Genomic DNA, 22,537 nt, shown 5'->3' with positions numbered 1-22,537 from the left:
GCAACACAGGCAAAAAAAGGCAAAGGACATCTTAGTATTATTATGAAAATAATTCTGACCTGACAGACAACCTTGAAGGAATCTCTGTGCTAGCAGGGGTCTGATCTCATTTGAGAACTACTGTATTAGGCAAATCAATTTCTGTTCTTGGTATAGAGACATGGGGACTTAATATTATGCTAATCTAGAACATTCACTTACATGGTTGCCAACCTCATGACCAGTAACTGAAACAAAAGAAGATTGTTTAATAGATTCAATGGACAGCACTGATCTGTGATGGAACATTTTACCCATTGTCACTAAGCCTTAAGATTGGGTCACAGAAGTTGGTTTTAATTTGTTTTAATCAGTATTCTAGAGTAGTAATTGCTCCAGATCTACTTAGGCCTAGAGACTCAAGAAATTCCAAAGTGAGCTGATATACAGTCAGGTATTTCCCTTGACCAGTGACAGACTTACCTACTATGGCTTTCACTCCCATACTATCAATTCAGTATAGTAAGGCTTCTTAATCTGTACTCCCCTCCTAAGGTAATTTAAATAGTTCACTTGATTAATTATGGGTGACAAGTATCACTTTCTCTTTTGAGATGAAAGCCCTTTAAAATGAGAAAAAAATCCCAAAGAACAATGTCTTCTAATTAATGAATTAAATTTAGTCATAGAAACTTACCTTAAGTAAGCAGTTTTTAAATTTGGTAAGAAAATCTTTTTTCCAATCAATCAATTTCTCTAATTTTTTAAAAAGTCCCCACACAGGACAACTCTAAGTATATAAATTTCTATTAGTGAGAGTAGAATAAGATTACCACAATATTGGTTTAATTTGTCTTTTTCAGTGTACCAGAAAAGTGCTCCAAAAGGCTCAATGCTAACTCCATTATAAACCCACCAATTAAAGGCAAAATAATAGATACCTATTACAAAAGCACTAAGACAAACAAAAATTAAATTAGAAATATAATAAAAAGTAAAATAGAAGACAAAAAATAGCCACACATACATTTGAGATGCAACGAACCAAGTTAGAGGAAAGATACACATACAGAAAGGTAAGGAATTATTAATAGTCAAGTTAACAAAACTTTCAGTCATGGTCTACAAATGGTCCATGAGAAAGAAACTGTTTTGGGGACCTCCAATTTAGCAAAATAGTTGTTTTTTCGAGACAGAGTTTCACTGTGTTGGCCAGGCTGGAGTGCAGTGGCATGATCTCGGCTCACTGCAACCTCTACCTCCTGGGCTCAAGCAATTCTCCTGCCTCAGCCTCCCCCGAGTAGCTGGGGTTACAGGCATGTGCCACCATGCCCAGCTAATTTTTGTATTTTTAGTAGAGATGGGGTTTCACCATGTTGGCAAGTCTGGTCTCAAACTGACCGCAGGTAATCCGCAAGCCTCGGCCTCCCAAAGTTCTGGGATTACAGGCATGAGCCACTGCGCCCAGCCGCAAAATAGTTTTTAAAAGGCAAAGGAATAAATGACCTAAGATTTTAAAATACTGTATTGTACTATTTCTCAACTTGGTTCCTCCACTAAGGCTAGTCTCCTCACCATTTCCCAAATCATACATGCAGTTTGCTTTTCCCCTAAAATGCTTCCTTGGCCTAAAATACCCTCCTCTCCTCACGGATAGCTATCCAAGTTCAGTCACCTTTCAAGGTTTAAATCAAATCTAACTTCCTCCACAGATAGGTTTCCCTGACTAACCATACCTTCAAAGGCCAAACCTAACTTCTAGACATCAGGGCTCCCTAATTTATTCCAGTTCACACACCCACACAACTCACTCTCTCAGCACACTCTCTCTCTCTCAAAAGAAACATGAAACCCATACAGATTAATAAAAGAAAAGAAAAAAAGCAACCTAATAACTAGAGATTTGTTTTCAAATACCTGCTTGGGATCATTCACTATTAACTACAGGTTTGTCTTAGTCAGTATACACATTCAGTACTATGCTTCAGGGTCCCCAACCCCTGGGCCAAGGACCAGTACAGGTCCGTGCCCTGTTAGGAACCAGTCTGCACGGCAGGTGAGCGGTGGGCAGGCGAGCATTACCACCTGAGCTCTGCCTCCTGTCAGACTGGCGGCAGCATTAGATTTTCTTAGGAGCACGAACCCTATTGTGAACTGCCATACGAGGGATCTAAGTTGCCCACTCCTTTTGAGAATCTAATGCCCCCTGCCCTGGTCCGTGGAAAAAATTGTCCTCCATGAATATGATCCCTACTGCAAAAAAGGTTAGGGGCTGCTGCTATACTTAATACTTAAGTTAAAAAAAAAAGATACAGGCCAGGTGCGGCGGCTCACGCCTATAATCCCAGCACTTTGTGAGGCTGAGGCGGTTGGATCACAAGGTCAGGAGATCAAGACCATCCTGGTTAATACGGTGAAACCCCGTCTCTACTAAAAATACAAAAAATTAGCTAGCTGTGGTGGCACGTGCTGTAGTCCCAGCAACTCAGGATGCTGAGGCAGGAGAATTGCTTGAATCCGGGAGGTGGAGGTTGCAGTGAGCCAAGATCGGGCCACTGCACTCCAGTAGCCTGGGCAACAGAGTGAGACTCTGTCCTGAAAAAAAAAAAAAAAATACAAATTCTGAATCATTACATGTACATTCTATTTACAAAGGTGGAAATACAGTCTAATTCATTTGCAAAGATATGAAATAAGGAGTTGGGAAAAATTAAGTTAACCTTCAAATATCAGAAAACTCACCCCATTTTCCCTAATTATTCAAGTTAACTGGGATATTATTATAAATCACCCTTTTAAACCAGTCTTGGTAAAAATGGATTGGGGGTTTTGTCTTTCCATTGATATTTCCCTGTAAATTCTCATCCTCCACTACTTTGTAATAGTTCAGGTCTTAATCAAGGACTAGTGTCCGGGCATGGTGGCTTACACCTGTAATCCCAGCACTTGGGAGGTTGAGGCAGGCTGATCACTTGAGGTGAAGAGTTTGAGAGCAGCCTGGCCAACATGGAAAAACCCTGTCTCTACTAAAAATACCAAAAAATATTTAGCCGGGTGTGGTGGTACACAACTGTAATCCCAGTTACTCGTGAGGCTTAGGCATGAGAATCTCTTGATCCCAGGAGGCAGAGGCTGCAGTGAGCTGTGACCAGACCACTGCACTCCAACTTGGGTGACACAGGGAGACCCTGTCTCAAATTAAAAAAAAAAAATCAAAGACTAGTATCCAACATCTAAAACTAAACCAACTTCCGTGGTCCTTCACCACCCAGGGAAAGGAGACATTAACAGTTATGTTATCGATGATAATGTGAAGTTCAACTTTTTTTCTAGCCTTCACCAGGAAAATCAGTCACATTAAGAATACAAGCCAGGCACAGTGGCTAATGGCTATTACCCCAGGACTCTGGGAGACCAAGGCGGGAGGACTGCTTGAGCCCAGGAGTTCAAGACCAGCCTGGGAAACAAAGTAAGACCCCATCTCTACAAAAAAAAAATTTAATTAGCCAGGCATGGTGACATACACCTATAGTCCCAGCTATTCAGGAAGCTGAGGTGGGAGGATCATCTGAGACTGGGAGGTCAAGGATGCAGTGAGCTGTGATCATGCCACTGCATTCCAGCCTGGGCAACAGAGCAAGACCCTGTCTCAAGAAAAAAAAAAGAATATACTGTCTAAAAATTTTCCATGAAGCACTACTGAGATATCTCACAAAGTCTGATTTTTAACATAAGGATTATGTTAATATAAAAAGTTATGGGCTGGGCAAGGTGCCTCACGCCTGTAATCCCAGCACTTTGGGAGACTGAGGCAGGTGCATCACTTGATGTCAGGAGTTCGAGACCCGCCTGGCCAACATGGTGAAATCCCGTCTCTACTAAAAATACAAAAATTAGCCAGGCATGGTGGTGGGTGCCTATAATCCCAGCTACTTGGGAGGCTGACACAGGAAAGTGGCTTGAAACCGGGAGGCAGAGGTTGCAGTGAGCCAAGATCGCATCACTGCACTCCAGCCTGGGTGACAGAGCAAGACTCTGTCTCAAACAATAAGTAAATAAAATAAAATAAAATAAAATAAAATGTTATAAACAATTACCTTTTTTTTTCCTTCCCCACTATTACATTATTTCTTAATTTATTCATTGCCCAGCTTTCTAGTTTAATTTTTTTTTTTTTTTTTTTTTTTTTGAGACAGAGTCTTGCTCTGTCTTCCAGGCTGTAGTGCAGTGGCATGATCTCAGCTCACTGCAGCCTCCACCTCCCAGGTTCAAGCAACTCTCCTGCCTCTGCCTCCCGTGTAGCTGGGATTACAGGCACCCACCACCATGCCCAGCTAACTTTTGTATTTTTAGTAGAGACGGGGTTTCACCATGTTGGCTTGGCTGGTCTCGAACTCCTGACCTCAAGTGATCCGCCTGCCTCGGCCTCCCAAAGTGCTGGGATTACAGGTGTGAGCCACCGCGCCTGGCCCCACCTTTCTACTTTAATTCAAAATACTAACTTCTACCTCTAGTGTTAAATCAAGAGATCATAGTTTCATTAAAAAAATAAGGAAGAAAGTTCCTTCTCCACTTTACGTATCTTCATTTTATTCTATTTTATCCACCCATTAGTACTGTCTAATCTTGGTCCTAATCACTATTCAGAATTGCAACCTCCAAAATCTCAAATTCTGAAAATCTACTCTGACCTTGACCTCCTATCTTTTCACCCTCTCTCATGCCCTCACTTCTAACCTACTCTTCCTTCATTCTTATTACAACTCTCAGAGGCGTTTGAACCAGAGCAACTCCATCTTGAATAGGGGCTAGGTAAAATAAAGCTACGACTTGCTGGGCTTCATTCCCGGACAGTTAGGCATTCTAAGTCACAGGTTGAGATAAGAGGTTGGCACAAGATACAGGTCATAAAGACCCCGCTGACAAAACAGGTTGCAGTAAAGAAACTCACCAGAACCCACCAAAACCAAGATGCTGACAAGAGTGTCCTCTGGTTGTCCTCACTGCTACACTCCTACCAGTGCCATCACAGTTTACAAATGCCATGGCAATGGCAGGAAGTTACCCTATATGGTCTAAAAAGGGGAGGCATGAATAATCTACCCCTTGTTTGGCATATCATCAAGAAATAACCACAAACATGGGCAATCAGCAGCCCTCATGGCTGCTCTGCCTGTGGAGTAGTCATACTTATATTCCTCTACTTTCTTAATAAACTTGCTTTCACTTTATAGACTCGCCCTAAATTCTTTCTTGCCCAAGATCCAAGAACCCTCTCTTGGGGTCTGGATTGGGACGCCTTTCCAGTAACACAACCTTTACTCTGTAAGTTCCTCCTGATACTTGCTTTCTTCCTCACTTTAATGCTCACACATTATTATTCAACTATTCAGCTAAGAATCTGTAGTATGTTTTTTCTCTCATCCCACGTCTGTTTATTCAGAATTTCCAATTCTGAATAAATTCTACAGGTATTTTCGTCAGTTTCTGAGCAGCTAAGCATTACTGGTTACTCGACTATGCTATGCTCACTGGCTCAACTACAAATGTGTGGTTTCCAAATCTCAAATAAGCCATCAACCCTGCATGACAATACTTGTATTCATCTTTAAGTGACACTCTTTGTGATTTCCTCTTAGCAGCCTTGTAAAATGTTTCCACTTTTCTCAAACCTCCTAATTCCTCCACCGTTATTTACATCTTCATGCCTCTTTTTCATGCTATTTTCTTTGCTTAAAATGTCCTTCCTTCCACTCTCCCACTACTTATGACTCCTGTTCACTCTGATTTCTCCTACGGAGCTCTCATGTCCAGCTCAAACATCATCTCCTCCAAGAAGCCTTTCCTCCATGTAAATCATCACTTCCCTTTCTGTGCGAACACTGTCTCAAGAACATAATTCCTTATCATGGCACAGATACCACATTGCAATTTGTTTACATGCACCTCGCCCTTATTGTGGGCAAAGCATCCTATTCCTAGCATCTAACAGTTTATTACACAGTAAGTACTTAAAAACTATTCCCATATTAATTGATCTTTGAATGAACTAGCCCTTCATCCTTCTCACTGAGTACTACATTTAGATCCTGATGAGAGAGCTCTGCCCTGAGTCCCACTCCGGCCCTCCTCGGCCCACATGCTTCCACTGGGAGACGAGTCCATGTAAACAGGGGGATGGGCCTATATACCTCCCTTTTTTTTTTTTTTTTTTTTTTTTTTCAGACAGAGTCTCACTGTCACCCAAGCCGGAGTGTAGTGGCGCAATCTCGGCTCACTGCAACCTCCGCCTCCCAGCTTCAAGTGATTCTCTTGCCTCAGCCTCCCGAGTAGCTGGGATTACAGGGGCCCGCCAACATGCCCTGCTAATTTTTGTATTTTTAGTAGAGACGGGGTTTCACCATATTGGCCAGGCTGATCTTGAACTCCTGACCTCAAGTGATCCACCCGCCTCAGCCTCCCAAAGTGCTGGGATTACAGGTGTGAGCCCCCAAGTCTGGCCTACCTCCCCACTTTTAAATGACACTCCAGGTGCCCAGAACTTTGCAATTTCTTGCCCAAACACTTCTAACTCAATTTGAAGGCCCACACAGGCCTCTTTCCTAGGTCTGTCCTTAGAAAAGACTGTACTACACTTGTGTACACCCTTGGGCCAAGGAGTACTTGTTTGGGGATGGGAGTACAAGAGCTTAGACCTTGTGCGTGCATGCAAGGTGTTCACAGCATGTACAGGAGACCTCTTTGTGGTGCTAGAAAGAGCCAGGGATGATGGGAGGAGGTTGGGCTTAACCACACTCTGCTGCAAAACTGTAAATTTATGAATTCTAAATTCCACAGATTTTAAATTTGAAACTTTCAAGTCATTATGAAGGTATATTTATCAAGAGAAAAGACTAGAATATAGTTAATGATTTGTTGGCCTGGTTTATAAGCTTTAAATATTTAGGCCTATTGTGGTAAATGAATGCTTATCCTGGATCTTACAAATGTTAGGGGCAGATCTCCTCTCACTCAGAGTGAAGTTGATGGGTTTTATCCACCTATTTTTATTAATTATTAAAGTAGGCCAGGCACACTGGCTCACGCCTCTAATCTCTGCACTTTGGGAGGCTGAGGTGGTGGATAGCTTGAACCCAGGAGATTGGGACCAGAATGGGCAACACAGCAAAACTCTGCCTTTACAAAAAAAAAAAAAAAAAAAAGAAAAGAAAAATTAGCTGGGCATGGTAGTAGTCCTAGCTACTCAGGAGGCTGAGGTGAGAGGATCGTTTGAGCCCAGGAGGCAGAGGTTGCAGTGAACCAAGATCTTGCCACTGCATTCCAGTCTCGGCAAGAGAGAGAGGCCTTGTCTCAAAAAAATAAAAAAAAAAAATTATTAAACCAGTAAAATAGATCTAAGAAGGCATAAAAATAGAATCAGGAATAAAGAGAACATTTAAAGTAATTTTCCAATTTCAATAACTAGCTAAATATTAAATGATTGATTCAGGATTTAAACTTTCAAGCCCATGTTTTTGTTTTTGCCCTCCCACCACTCTGACTCTCTAAAAGCAGCCAGTTTACTAATTAATAAATTAAGTATTATACAGATGTCCCAGTACCAAGTATAATCTCAAATACTATTTCTGGATATTGAAAACTTAATGCCTAGAATGGTATCAAACTGTTTCATGGATCCTAAAAGAAAGTCAACTGGTGTCCTTTTGAAAGAACTGGTCTTCCTTTCCACTTATCCTGTGAGAACTAGTCTCCCATAATATATATTAAGAGAAAATTTTCAGTTAAAAAATTTAAAAATACTCTCAGGTATAACAACTAGTTCACCTGTTCTTCTCTAGGTTCTCATCATTTCTGTAGTTTAACTAAATATGAATCATATTGAGAATGAGGCAATCACAATGGACTTTTCTTGAAGACAGTCCAATACAAAGCTGTGGACAAAAAAAATCTCAACATGGCCCAGGCACGGTGGCTCATGCCTGTAATCCCAGCATGAAATTTTGGGAGGCTCGAGTGGACAGATCACTTGAGGTCAGGAGTTCGAGACCAGCCTGGCCAAAATGGTGAAATCCCGTCTCTACTAAAAACACAAAACTTCACCAGGCATGGTGGTGGGCACCTTGTAATCCCAACTACTCAGGAGGCTGAGACAGGAGAATCGGTTGAACCTGGGAGAAGGAGGTTGCAGTGAGCCGAGATCACGCCACTGTACTCCAGCCTAGACGACAGAGTAAGACTCCGTCTCAAAAAAAAAAAAAAAAAAAAACAACTCAACATATTGGACAGGAAAGTTATTGGAAACCAAACTGAAAGCACTGTATATTCTAATACTATAAAAAACCATGGACCATGAAATCTTGTTCCTATCACCTTGCCTCAAAGGAGATATAACATCGGTGGGAAAAATATCCAATAAAGGTAATTAAAACAAATACGGGGAAAGAGAGAGAACAAACAAAAAGGAGAAACAGAAGACAAACTAAAAAATAAACTAAATTCTACAGTACTAAAACTAGAAGGTATTCTCGAAATTTTGAAAATTAATAAAATTGCAGCTATCTTCACTTATTCCTTCAACATTTACTTACGACTTACGACATGCCAACTTCTATGCTAGGTGCTGGTGATACATGCTAAGTACTAGGTTAGGTGCTAGTAATATGTGAGACAAAACATCTAGCCCCTAAACAGTAATACTGCAAAGCAATAGCTACGCAGGTGAAGGTACTTCCGAATCATAAGGAAGAAAACAACTCTGCCTGGGGACTTCACAAGGTATTAAAGGAAGAGCAGGAATTGGTTAGTCAAAGAAAAGGGGAAGGATAGTCTAGAGCAGGAGTCTCTAACCCCTGGGCCATGGATTGGGTCCATGGCTTGTTAGGAAAGCCACACAGCAGATCAGTGGTGGGCGGGCAAGCATTACTGCCTGAGCTCTGCCTCCTGTCAGATCAACAACGGCATTAGATTCTCACAGGACCACAAACCCTATTGTGAACTGTAGATGCGAGGGATCTAGGTTGCACTCTCCTCATAAGAATCTAATGGCTGATGATCTGAGGTAGAACAGTTTCATCCTGAAACCATCTCCCCTCAGCCTTGGTCCATGTAAAAATCGTCTTCCATGAAACCAGTCCTTGCTGCCAAAAAGGTTGGGGACCGCTGGTCTTGAAGAAAATAATTCTAATGATAATAATATAAATAAAACAATAAAGAGCTAACATTTATTGGACACTTTCTATATGTTAAGCATTGTACATACATTATTCTATTTGATTCTCATAACAATCCTGTGACTTTTTATCCCACTTATAAATTAAGTAACTTACTAAAGATCATACAGCTATATAGAGGTGACACTAACAGAGATCATACAAAACTAAGCTGTCGGCCAGGCGCAGTGGCTCATGCCTGTAATGCCAGCCACTTTGGGAAGCTGAGGTGGGAGGATCACTTGAACCCAGGAATTCAAGACCAGCCTGGGCAAAAAAGTGAGACCTGGTCTCTATAAAACAATTTTAAAAAATTAGCCAGGTGCAGTAGCACATGCCTGCAGTCCCAGCTGCTTGGGAAGCTGAGGTGGGAGGATTGCTTCAGCCTAGGAGTTTGAGGTTGCAGTGGGTTGCGATTGTGCCACTGCAGTCCAGCCTGGGTGACAGAGTGAGATCCTGTCTCAAAAACAAACAAACAAAAAAACTAAGCTGTGAACTATCATGATTTACTTGAGGAGCCATAAGTAGGTAGATATAGCATAGCACAAGATAATAATAATGACAGCAACCAGCACTGGGGATATAGTGGGTCAACAAAACAGAAAATAGACGTATCTGTCCCTGCCTTAGTAGATAATCCTTCCCCATCAGGAAGGGAAACATTATCTCCCATCTTATAAATGTAGGAACTGTAATTTGGAGATATTAGGCTCACATACCAATAAGTAGCACAGCTAGAACTGAACCCAAGTCTATCTAACATAAGGCCCAAATTCATTCCACTTTACTACACATGGCTGTATTATTCAATCATTCAACAGAAATATATCAAGAATGTACTGTGTGTCAAACACTGTCCTAAGAATACAGAGACAAAAGATAGAGTCCCTGGCTTCAGGAAACTCACAGCCTAGTCAATAGAGTCAAGCAAAGAGTCAGGCTGGTTTGTGCCTATAATCCCAGCACTTTGGGAGGCTGAGGTGGGTGGATCGCTTGAGACCAGCCTGGGCAACACAGTGAAACTCCATCTCTACAAAAAATACAAAAATTAGTCAAGCATGGTAGCGCGTGCCTGTGGTCCTAGGTACTTGGGAGGCTAAGGTGGGAGGATAGCTTGAGCCCGGGAGGTGAAGGCTGCAGTGAGCGGTGATCACGCCCCTGCACTCCAGCCTGGGCAACAGAACAAGACCGTCTCAAAAAACAAAAACAAAGACAAGCAAACAAACAAACAAAAAAGAGCAGATGACTTCTGAAGTCCCTTCAAACCCAAAATTCTAAAGGAAAAGCCATAACAAGTTTATCACAATTACCAAGTGTTCCAAGTACAGCTCTCTATAACTATCTAATAGGGTTGAATCATAAATAATAATTCCAAATATTGTTCTGATACTATTAACAATTTTCTCAGTACTTAAAATCCTAAGACATCCATATTTTCAACCGTTTGGGTAATATGAATTGGACGTTTTTAAAATTTTAGGAGAATGAAATTAACTACAATGTCACAAATTCCTTAAAAACTCACAGCAAGTAATATTCAAAACTGGCTCCAGAATTAAATGACATCTCAAACAGGAAAATAATTATTTCTACTTCACTGTCACCAAGCCCTACAACTGATAATAACAATAAAGAAAAAAGATTTCAATCCACTGAAGTAGGAAAATGCCCTACAGCGTACAGAAGAGCTGGCCCATCATTCCAGATCTCTGAATAGCTTTCCTCTTCCTTCCCATTAGTTTAAGACGATTGAAGTCATGTTACAAGTTCTTACAGAGATTATTTGCTTCAAAAAGCTACTCAATGAAATTCAGGATTCATCTCTGAATACAGTAAATCTCAAGTCAGTGAAAAGACTTCAAAATTGTGAGGCAGAGTCAGTAAACAGTGTCATGAAGAAGTTAGCTCTTCACTTTCAGAGTCTGGGTGCAAAACAGCAACAACAGAGTCATTAAATTAATCAATTTTCTTAGTCTTAATAAACATTTTAGATGAAAAAACTTATATAATAAGGTTCCTGGCCAGGTGTGGTGGCTAATGCCTGTAATCCCAGCACTTTGGGAGGCCGAGGCAGGCGGATCACGAGGTCAGGAGATCGAGACCATCCTGGCTAACACGGTGAAACCCCGTCTCTACTAAAAAAATACAAAAACTTAGCCAGGCGTGGTGGTGGGTGCTTGTAGCCCCAGTTACTCGGGAGCCTGAGGCAGGAGAATGGCGTGAACCCGGGAGGTAGAGCTTGCAGTGAGTTGAGATCACACCACTGCACTCCCGCCTGGGCATGGAGCAAGACTCTGTTTCAAAAAAAAAAAAAAAAGGTTCCTATAAAAAAAGTCCATCTCACATCTAAAAGCAGTAATATAAGACTAGCAGAGCAAAAATGTAATTAAAAGTATATAAACAGCCAGGCATTGTGGTGCGCGTGCCTGTAGTCCCAACTACTCAGATGTCTAGGGTGGGAGGATGGCCTGACCCCAGGAGTTTGAGGCCATAATGCACTATGATCACGTATTCCAGCCTGAGCAACATAGCCAGACCCCATCTTGAAAAACAAAAAAGTATACAAACATATTTCTACTGGTGGCCAGAGACCAAATTTGCCCTCCACCCTGAAACAACTGGGGGAAAAAAAAGACAAAATACATAAAACGTTTTTCAAGACATTGGACATCAGGCAACAAAAGACAGTGATCCCCAATCAATGGGAAACAAGCATGAATCCAACAACTGCTCCAGCATTATGGCCTTGAAAGAGTTTCCAGGCCACAGAACAGGAAGAGGGGAATCCAGGCAGAGCACAATGGTCTGAGCTGAGGGGACAGAACTGAGTCTGGAGACAGCAAGGTAGCTAAAGTACACAGGGCAGAGTACTTAACAGAGTTGAACAGTGAGAAAGATCTGCAGAGGGTATCCCTCAAGTCTGAGTACTTATCAGAATATAAGTGTGAGGAAACTACCCAAAGATAGTGAAAGAACCACCAAAAAGATTGAGAGCGAACACCACCAAGTAGGTCCTGTTTCCACCAGCTAGAGTATTCAGAGGGGTTTTGCCTCAACAGTGTGACAAAGTAGTACTGCCTAACAAATCTTAAAAGCATGTCCCCAAAAGATCAAACTGTTTTCAGGTAACTTAATGCATCCCAGAACAAAGCTCAAGATTTTTGTATTTAATGGAATACAAAAATATCCAGCACCAAACAAGCTAAAATTTCAAATGACTGGCATCAAATAAAAAAAAAAATCACCAGGCATGCAAAAGCAAGAAACAGAATCCATAATGGGAAGAAATATCAATCAACCAAAACCAACCCCAAAATGACACAGACAGAATTAGCAGACATAGACATTAAGCCAATTATAACTGTATTCCATATGTTCAAGAAGCTAGAGAAAAGACAGAGCATGAAAAACACAGACATGGAAGATATAAGACAATTTCTAAAGATGAAGTTATAATATCTGGGATGAAAAATACGGTGGGTGGGATTAAGAGCAGACTAAACATTATAGAAGAAAAAATTAATAAATTTGGAGACATCACAACAGACTATCCAAAATGAAACAAAGAAGACTGAAAGAAAATTGAATTAAACATCAGTAAGTTTTAAGACAACATCAAAGCGACTAATATATATGTAACTGGACTTCCGAAAGGGTGAAGAGGTCAAATATATATATATATATATATATATATTCTTCTAGGAATAATGACTGAAACTTTTCTAAATTTGATAAAAACTATAAACCCACAGATCCAAGACACTCATTGAATTCCAAGCACAAGAAACATGGAAAATATATAAATAGTTTCATTTACAAAGGGTTCTTGCTCACAAATTCTGTAACTAAATGTACTGTAGAAATTAGACTAGGCCTAACTTTTACATTTACTAGGTATAGAGTTACAACTGACACTTTATAATAGAGTACATTAAAGCATACATTAATCTAAGTAAAATGCTTAACAGAAATCCTAATGACTTCAAAATTAGCAAAATACAGCTTATAAAACAATGTATATTTTGTTGCCCTATCAGTTAAATAATTTATTAAGATAAATTTGATCTTATTTTAGCAAATTATTCAAACAAAGCAAAAGTATACTTTTTTTTTCTTTTCTTTTCCTTTAATTTTATAGGTCATTTACAACAGAATTAGGACACCGAAAAAAAATCTAAAGAAACTGAGAGGTGGAACTGAAAATACAGAAGCAGATTTGTGGTTTGGAAAGGAGCTAGTCCTCATGAAAAACAGCAACCTGGCAAACACTATTTTGGAATACCGTCATTTTCAAAATATACATATATTTTTTAAGCATAAAACTGCATTTGAAGTGGAAACTAACGTATTTGTTTTTAGCACCTCAGCTAAGTATTTAGGATGCAAAAAAAATCTAAATTTTTCTGGAAAAAGAATCATTCAAATAAAAACCATTAAAGTGGAAAACTAAAGTAATATATTTCCCTATTTTTGTGAACACACATTTTTAGCACACAAATTCAAAATTTTCTGTCTAAAAATAAGCACAATAAAGAGACACAGGGGAACAAGTTCTGAGTATCTACTGTAATGGCTACCCTTTCTGTCATGTAGGTTCCCCAAAAGAGAAGTCAGTTTATTATCCTACCATTTTGCTTAGGAAATAGTCAGATATTTTGAGGATAAAAAATAATTCCATTACACAGCTGTCAAAAATACATTTACTAACCCTGGAAATAATTGATGTCTACGCTCTTTTTTCCTTTCTTAAGGAAAAAAATAAATATATACATATTTAGATAACATATATATTTCTTTGGGTGCCTATGAAAACAAAACACTGGTTGAAAATGTATAATAGTATAATACTTCCCTGTAGGATCAACATGTACATGAAAAACAGCCCACAAATCTCTTTGAGCACACAGAGAAGTTAACATGAGAGCAATTTTTTATAGATGTGACTTCTACCCTCTTAAACATAAAAATCTAAACCAATAAAATACAAAATTGATAAGGTTATCAGAGCAGAATGGTAGACTTATTCTCTAGTAACTATTTATTGATAACACACCAATTTCCCATACATATAAAAGTTCCAAACTACCTCTTCTCATCAGATTCTATTAAAGAGAAATAAGACTAAGTATACATTACTTTGAGCACAACTGAAAAATTCAGTTTGATAAACCACATTAGCGTACTTAGAATACACGTATGCTACAATAGCTGTAATTAGATAAAAGCTGAGTTTTAATTTTACTGATCCAGCTACCAATACACTTTCACTATTCAATTCCCATCTCAAAAGCATACTTTCCTACTTAGTACAAACCCAATATTATAAACACAAAAGACAAAGATTTGCCCAATAAGTCGTTATCTAATTGTTATCAAGACTTGTTATTTGCATTTCAAAACCTGTAAGAATACCTTAAAATGATCCCTAAAATATTAAGCAACCTAATAATTCACACAATAAATCATCTCATCAGGCTTTAGTTATTACAGGCATTTAAATTATTTACTACAGCAAGAGTCCTCACCAATCAGAACTGTTTGAAATTTTCTCTTCTGAAATCTGCTATTACTTAACGAGTTTCAAATTTTGAGCCATTTATTTCTAGATATAAAGGTTAATAAGAAACATTTCTGCATCAAATGCACGTAACTTCACAGTAAAGTCTTTTTTCCTCTCTTAGGAAACCAGATTCTCATTTTCTCTCTTATTTTACCAAATTATCAAAGAATACACAATGTGGCTTGGATTTCAGTACTGAAGACAAGTGACAATACATGGTTGACAGAATGAAAAACTAAAGTTTCACAATTTTAACAGGTAGAATAACTAGGTTGTGATAATGGGCTGAGCCCATAACATTAGCATTCCTTTCAAGATCCAATTCTTAAACCACCTGAATATTTCTGGCCAATGAACCAAATTAGGGGCTTAAAACATCGTGTCTCAAAGTTCACCATATGCTATTTCTCAAAGAAAACGTTACCTAGGAAAGAAGGAAGAACTTACATTTGGAGCATGACCTGGTTCAAGAATACCCCATCCACCAAAGCCACATATTCATCAAGGTTGGTCCCATTTCCTGCGGCCAGAGGTCCAAACGTTTTAACCTAGAACAGAAGGATCACCACGACATGAACGCCCACCTCCATCTCTGCAGCCACAAATAACTCAGCAAAATATACAATAAAGGACACCCCACTTACCCAAGTGACCAAGGGGCTGGTCATGAACTGCTCCAGAAGGGGAGTAAAAATTTCGTTCTCCATTTTACAGAGTATGTATTTGAAAAAAGGAACTACCACAAAAATACGCCTAGGGAATTGGTCACTAAACGTGGAAGTAAGTAGAAATCAATGAAAGTCCATTTCGGCAAGGGAGAAAAATCCCATCGTGGAGGAGGGGGGCACTCTCCCTCCTCAAAAAACACCCCAGAGTGAAACGAGCCGAAATCCCAAGAAGTGGCTTCGACGACGGACACCACGAGCAGCAGCCTGCGCTGGAAATGTCTGTACCGGGCGAGGAGGGGCAGAGAAAAGGCATCTGGAGGAGGAGGAAGGGAAAGGGGGCTGGAACCCAAGACAAAAAGCCCGTCAAGGTTGTCCAGCTCCTGGAGGATCCAGACCAGCGAAACTGCTCCCAATGAATCAATCCCAACGGGGGCTAAATGAAATACGTTAAACAGAGACCACGTTAAGGATTCCGAGGCGCCACCAGACTCGACCTCGGCGTTCCGACCTCTACACGTTCCACCCACCGATGGGCATGGAGCCGCTTTCGACCCGCGGAGCCTCCACTGCCCGCAGCCCCTCAGCACCAACAGGCAGGGCTCGCCCCTTCCCCTCGAGCAGACACCATTCCTCCGCCGCCCTCAAGTCTCGCCTCCAGCCCCCTTCCCCTCCCGGGGGTGGGGGCTTGAATGTGTGTCCCTAGCCCCCCAGCTTCCTAAGCCCTGCCAGCCTTTCAGCGCGTCTCTGGGAATCCCTGGCACAAAATCACCGCCGCGCTCCAGCCTTCTCAGCCCTCTATGGAGAAGCCGGAGTAACGGCCTCAGAACCGCAGTGCCGCATCACACCCCACCCCTCGCCGCCCGCCAGCGCCGCCCGCCAATGCCGGGGGCCGCCGTCAAAGGGAGCGCGCTGCTCCCTCCGCGCCGATATCCTTCCGCCGACTCCCCGCCCCTCCCGTGCAGCTGCCTCTGGATTGTGGGAGAAGAAAACCGCTGCATGAGCGCGCTCCCGAGCGAGCGCGCCCCCGGGCTAGCCTCGCCGCCGCCCAGATCCTGGCGGCGAGCGCGGGCTCGGGCGTGGGCGCGCGCTCGCTGCAGCTGCTGCGGAGACAACCCGCTCCTCGCTTGCGCCCAGGACGGTTGCCTGGGGGGCGGGGACAGGGAAGGCAGAGCAAGGGGTCTGTCTGCTCGCTCGCTCATGCCTAATTATGGTTTATTTCCTCCCCGAGTGCCTTCTTTGATACGTGAAGGAAAGGGAAAGAAATCCTTCTCTTATAAACATGAGGGATACAGACAGCCTTTTTCGGACAGTTTGATGTGTTCTGTAAAGCATGCCTTCTCCCCAGCAAAATGGAATAGGAAAACTCACTGCAGCAAATGGCAGAGGGACTTGAGCCACAACTTGGTGGGGTTTTTTTTCTCCTTTTTTTTTCCTTCCAAATGCAGTCCACTAACGCATGAATGTTCTTCAGAGTTACAAGTGACATACAGTAAGATTTTTTAAAAACCAGAGCTGTCTGTCAGCACGTTGGTATTCCCTGACTGGAGCAAACGTGACTCAGACATTGTTTTTTGGTTTTGTTTCGTTTTTTACTATTTGGGCATGGGTCGGGGGGAACCCAAGCAAAATCAAGAGCTACAAAGAAGAAACATTTAGAAGTCATCCAAGTTGGGTGACAAATAAACAGATTACATATTTGTCATAAATCTCTATGCCACGTACGACTGGGACCTTGAAATAATTTTAAGTTCCCTGGCAAAATCAAATGCTACTCCTCATTTCAAAGGAAAATAAAGACCTTTTTCCTGGGGTAAAATGGGCATATAGAACGCAATCTTTTTTTGATAAAAGATATTATAGTTTTATAATGTGTGCTATGTTTACATTACATAAATATTTACACGGAGTATATATTTTAAATTAGCAGTAAAAATGTTTTTGTCATAACACAATTAAGAAAGAGCAGAATTTCTTAATTGGGTAGTTGAGAACCTGGACTCTGAAGTCTTCCTGCCTGGTTCCAATATGCACCAGCTGTGTGAGCCTACGCACGTTATTGAGTCTCTTTGTGCTTCGATTCCTTCACGTGTAAAGCAGGGCTAATAATAGGGTTAAGTGAAATGGCAGCTTATAGTTAAGTGTTCTATAAATGTCATTAATGTTGTTTTTAACATTATTCCTTCAAAATAAAGAACCTTTATGAAAAACTTGAAATATAACCTCTCCGCTTCAGTTACAGGAGAAAGGATCTTGCTTTGAGGAGGGAACTAAATGCCCTTTGAAAATCATCTTAATTAAAATTAGGATGCATTAATGTGGCACTTTGCTAGGTGATGTACAAGTAGAACCTTGCATTTCCCTAGCCAGTACACAAGCCTTCAGACATCCTTGTTGCTAGCAATCTTTTCCATCTGCTCTTGATGACTTTTTAAAAAGCCTTTTAGAGATGGGAGTCTCACTGTGTTGCCCAGCCTGGCCTCAAACTCCTGGCCTCAAGTGACCCTCTCACCTCAGCCTCCCTAGCAGTTGAGACGAGACGTGTGAGCCACCACGCCTGGCTTGGTGACTCCTTCTTTTTTTGTTTGTTTTGTTTTCTGAGACAGAGTCTCTATTACCCAGGCTGGAGTGCAGTGGCACGATCTCAGCTCACTGCAACCTCTGCCTCCAGGGTCCAAGCGATTATCCTGCCTCAGCCTCCCAAGTAACTGGGATTACAGGCATCCGCCACCACCCACTGGCTAATTTTTGTATTTTTAGTAGGGACGGGGTTTCACCACGTTGGCCAGGCTGGTCTCGAACTCCTGACCTCAAGTGATCCACCGCCTCGGCCTCCCTAAGGGCTGGAATTACAGGTGAGAGCCACCGCGCTTGGCCTGATAACTCTTTCTTAATAGTAGTTCTTTATTTGGCAAATGAAATACAGACAGAAGGAGAGTGGGCACCAGGGAGACAGCATTGCTTTCAGGAGCAGCCCAGTGCTTGACATACCCACTTTTCTTTGTAATCCCCCAGACGCTTGACAAAACAATATGGAAGTAATTATGCCTATACTGGGTTTATCCTAGGACAAATCAATCTGCTTCATTCATAGGCGAAAAACCAAAAAGTATTAACACCAAATACAGCAGGTTAGGGGCATTTTGAAGTGGTGACTGAAGGGTTAGCACAGGAGTCATACATTAAGATAGTATTGTTTATGCAATTTAGTACACCGCCCTCACAGAAATCTGGATTCTTCTCTAGAGCCAGATGGCCCCAGATGCTTTCTGGTCTATCTTTAGGTTTTGCACACACACACACACACACACACACACACACACACTCAACAAAGAAACGTGAGGAGTTAATTGTAAAAACAGGAAACTTTAGACCAGACTGAGGTCTGGAGGAACTTATTTGAAAACCTACCAATTCACCATTCCCTAGTTTAACAGCAGCCTTAAAAATGCTTTATAATATCTCAAGAGTACAACCAGTAATCTTCTCTGTCTGGCTAAAGAGGGATTGTACATTATACCCAGTTTAATGGTCTTTGAATTGCAACATCCTGTAAGATTAAATCCAAAAGTTTCCTATCCACCTTTCACTTAGGAAGAAATTTCTTAAGATTTCTTCAAAATACTTTTGTTTTGTACTTTGTAGTCATTTATGTGTCCTGAATGCATCCTTTCTTGGAAGGTTAAATCCAGCATGAAAGGAGTTTGGAAAAATCATACCCACCTGGTTAGGATGTAAGTTATTTGCTCAGCTGTCTTCTAATCTGAAATTAAATGGTTAGAAAGGACCATGGTCCCATTTAGAAATCTCTAGAGAAATACTCTCTCCCATGTATCATAATTGAGGCTTTCTCCTTCAGGTTGCATATGAATAACACAACCCATGTACCAAAAGCACCCATATGAACTTCTACCCATGTCTATCTTGATCTACACTATAGGAAGTGATAGACTCATCCAGAACCAGTTTCCTTGGTGACAAATATTTTTAAGTACGGATTTGCAAAGGTAATCACATTCGTAAGCTAGTACAAGAAAAATACCACAAATGCAGCAGCAGAATGGCACCATTGTTTATAATAGACAATAAGTGGAAACAACCCACATGTCCATGGACTGATGAATGAATAAATAAAATGCAGTATATCCATATAATAGGATACTATCTGGCAATAAAAAATAATGAAGTACTAATACATGCTACAACATGGATGATAGCATTATGCTAAGTGAAAGTCCTAAAGAACAACATATTGTATTATTCCATTTATGTGAAATGTCCAGAAAAGACATATCTATAGAGACAGAAAGTAGATTAGCCTAGGGCTGGGGGAAAGTTGGGGGAAAATAGGAGTGATGATTTAGGGATGTGAAGTTTCTTTTTGAGAAAATGAAAATATTCTAAAATGATCATGGTGATGGTTGCACAACTCTGTGAATACACTAAAAGCCATTGAGTTGTGTACCTTAAATGGCTGAATTGTATGGAATGTGAATTATGTCTCAATAAACCTTTGTAAAAAAGAATGGCACCATTGCCTCATGAAGATTTTTTTTATGTCATCAAGAAATCTAGTCTCTAATAGACTTTTTAAAAGGGTGCCTTGATCTAATAAATAAGATTTTTAAATCACCTAGGAACACAGAAGGCTTATATTTTAATTACCCAAGATAGTTTTAAGAGGAAATATAATACAGAGAGAGAAAGAGAAATTAGGCAGGTTGCTTAACTTTTTTGAGCATCAGTTTCCCCAGTAGGGAATGAGCACACTGATTTCATTCTCTACTGGACTTCTGCTGAGACCAGTGGACTCGTTGCTCTGTCCTGTACCTCAACTGAGAAGAGGAGAGGAAAGTTGGAAAGATAAGACAGGGAAGAGAGAAGGGGTCCTCCTTTCAGGCCAGTATCAATTGCTCTTCTCAAACATCCTACTTCTGTGTTCCAAAGTGAACCTTCTCAAATTCACAGTAATATCCCATATGCCTGTGCCTCTGCATATGCTACCATCCCTGTCCAGAATACCCTTTTCTGCTTGCTAGCTAGGCCAACTCCCACTCATCGCTCAGGATTCAAGTGTTACCTCTCTATGAAGCATTCCTCTACTTCAGACTCAGGTGACCACTCCTTTTGGTGCCTGCATAGTATCAAATCTTCCCTTCATTTCTGCAACTTGCTCTAAATGGTATGTATTTGCCTGCAATTACTTCTCCTTGATTCATCTTTATGTCCCTGGGTCTAGGGCAGTGCCGTGCAATGGAGGGCACCCTCAGTCAGTGGATCAGAGTCTTCCTCACACCACGATGACTAGTATAAATTCCTAACAATAGGCAAGAGCTCACAGCAGAGTGACTTCTGAAAACGGTTTCACTAACTAATGACCTTGAGGAGGCATTAGCTAGATTCTTGCTTGCCAGTGAATTTGAAGAACCAAAGGTCTTGCCCAGGACATTGAGGTCATAAAATAAATAGCTTTCAAGAGAGCTTTTTTCCAAGTAAATTTTTTTCAGAGAAAAGCTTAGAGGAATACATAAACATATATAATCTTTTATTTCTCAGTCAGCATGTAATGACATATATCCTTCTCAACACTCTAACTATTTTTTATTTTTTATCATGTTGATGGAAATTTTGTAAAAATGTATCTAAGCTTTTTTGAACAGTATATTCTGAACTTAAATTGGTCTTTTAATTGTATCACTACATTTGACCTAATTGATTGTGTGGTGCTTTTAACGTTGTGATAAATTCAGAGGTTCTCAAAAGTGCAAGGGTGTGGCCGGGTGTGGTGGCTCATGCCTGTAATCCCAGCGCTTTGGGAGGCTAAGGGGGGCGGATCACGAGGTCAGGAGTTGGAGACCAGCCTGGCCAATATGGCGAAACCCCATCTCTACTGAAAATACAAATATTAGCCAGGCGTGCTGGTGGGTGCCTGTAGTCCCAGCTACTTTGGAGGCTGAGGCAGGAGAATCACTTGAACCCAGGAGGTGGAGGTTGCAGTGAGCCGAGATCGTGCCACTGCACTCTAGCCTGGGTGACAGAGTGAGACTCTGTCTCAAAAAAAAAGAAAAAAAAAAGTGCAAGGGTGCATTCACAGTCTCCAGATAACTAAGTTTTGAGTTTTATTTCACTTTGAATAGTTTTCCTATCTTCTATTGTGGCTGTCAGTATCTCCACCTACCTATAGTCCCCAGCCAAATATGCTGCTTCTGATTTTCTGGATGCTAGGAATACACCGACTGTTAAGACACTCTGAAAGAATTAATAGTCTTCGAGTGAAGTCCTGATAGGCTCTTCAGTGAGTAGAATTGATGGATTTGTGATAGGCCTGAAGTGTCTCTTGGTATAATGTTTTTGCTTACGTTCAGTTTCTTGGTCTTTATTTAGGTAAGTGTGGTGCTACTCAGTTTATTTAACTAGTTTGCTATGGTGTGATGCAAAAGTTCTGAATGTTAATGGTCACTTACAAAGTATTTCCAGGGAGTGACTGGCCTATCACATAGTCAGTCATTGTGTTGACATTGTTCCTTCTTTAATTCTTCAAATCTAAGCAATAGGCAGTGACTCATTTCCTCTTAAGATGCTGCTTGGGCAATATATATAGTGAGACCTTATCTCTACAAAAAAATTAAAAATTAGCAGAGCGCGTTGGAGCACAGTTGTAGTCCCAGCTAGCAACATGAGAGGATTGCTTGAGCCCAGGAGGTGGAGACTGCAGTGAGCCTGTGATGCACCACTGCACTCCAGCCTGGGCGACACAGTGTCTCTAACAAAACAAAACAATATGCTGCTACTGGAAAGATACTAAGAAAATGAAAACCTTATAGAGCAGTGGTCCTCAACCTTTTTAGCATCAGCAACGGGTTTTGTGGAAGACAGTTTTTCCCTGGGCAGGGAGGGGGCATGGTTTCAGGATGAAACTGTTCCATCTCAGATCGAGGTATCATATTCTCATAAGGAGCACGCAACTTAGATCCCTTGCATACACAGTTCATCACAATAGGGTTCCCGCTCCTATGAGAATCTAATGCCACCACTGCTCTGACAGGAGGCAGAGCTCAGGCAGTAATGCTGGCTCGCCACCCAACTCCTGCTATGCGACACAGTTCCTAACAGGCCATGGACCA

General features: G+C 41.1%; 1 protein-coding gene across 24 annotated transcripts in view; it reads right to left on the bottom strand.

The window, feature by feature from the left end:
• The window catches only part of CCDC88A (coiled-coil domain containing 88A), a 131,058-nt gene extending 114,532 nt beyond the window's left edge, over positions 1 to 16,526 (bottom strand). For 23 of the 24 annotated variants that reach the window (XR_010149137.1, XM_009442476.5, XM_009442477.4 and 20 more), the window contains exons 1-2: positions 15,393 to 16,526; positions 15,196 to 15,296 (exon numbers count right to left, since the gene is read on the bottom strand). Coding sequence is in view for 23 of the 24 variants with exons in the window: in XM_009442476.5 (XP_009440751.1) it covers positions 15,196 to 15,296; positions 15,393 to 15,455 (164 nt within the window). In the remaining variant the exon portion in view is untranslated. The remainder of the gene's footprint in view (positions 1 to 15,195; positions 15,297 to 15,392) is intronic. The other variant, XM_016948552.4, reaches the window with a different exon arrangement.
• Positions 16,527 to 22,537: the final 6,011 nt, after the last annotated feature.

The sequence above is a fragment of the Pan troglodytes genome, chromosome 12, assembly GCF_028858775.2.
Source record: "Pan troglodytes isolate AG18354 chromosome 12, NHGRI_mPanTro3-v2.0_pri, whole genome shotgun sequence".
NCBI classification, from domain to species: Eukaryota; Metazoa; Chordata; class Mammalia; order Primates; family Hominidae; genus Pan; species Pan troglodytes.
This window is presented reverse-complemented; position numbering and strand designations above follow the sequence as displayed.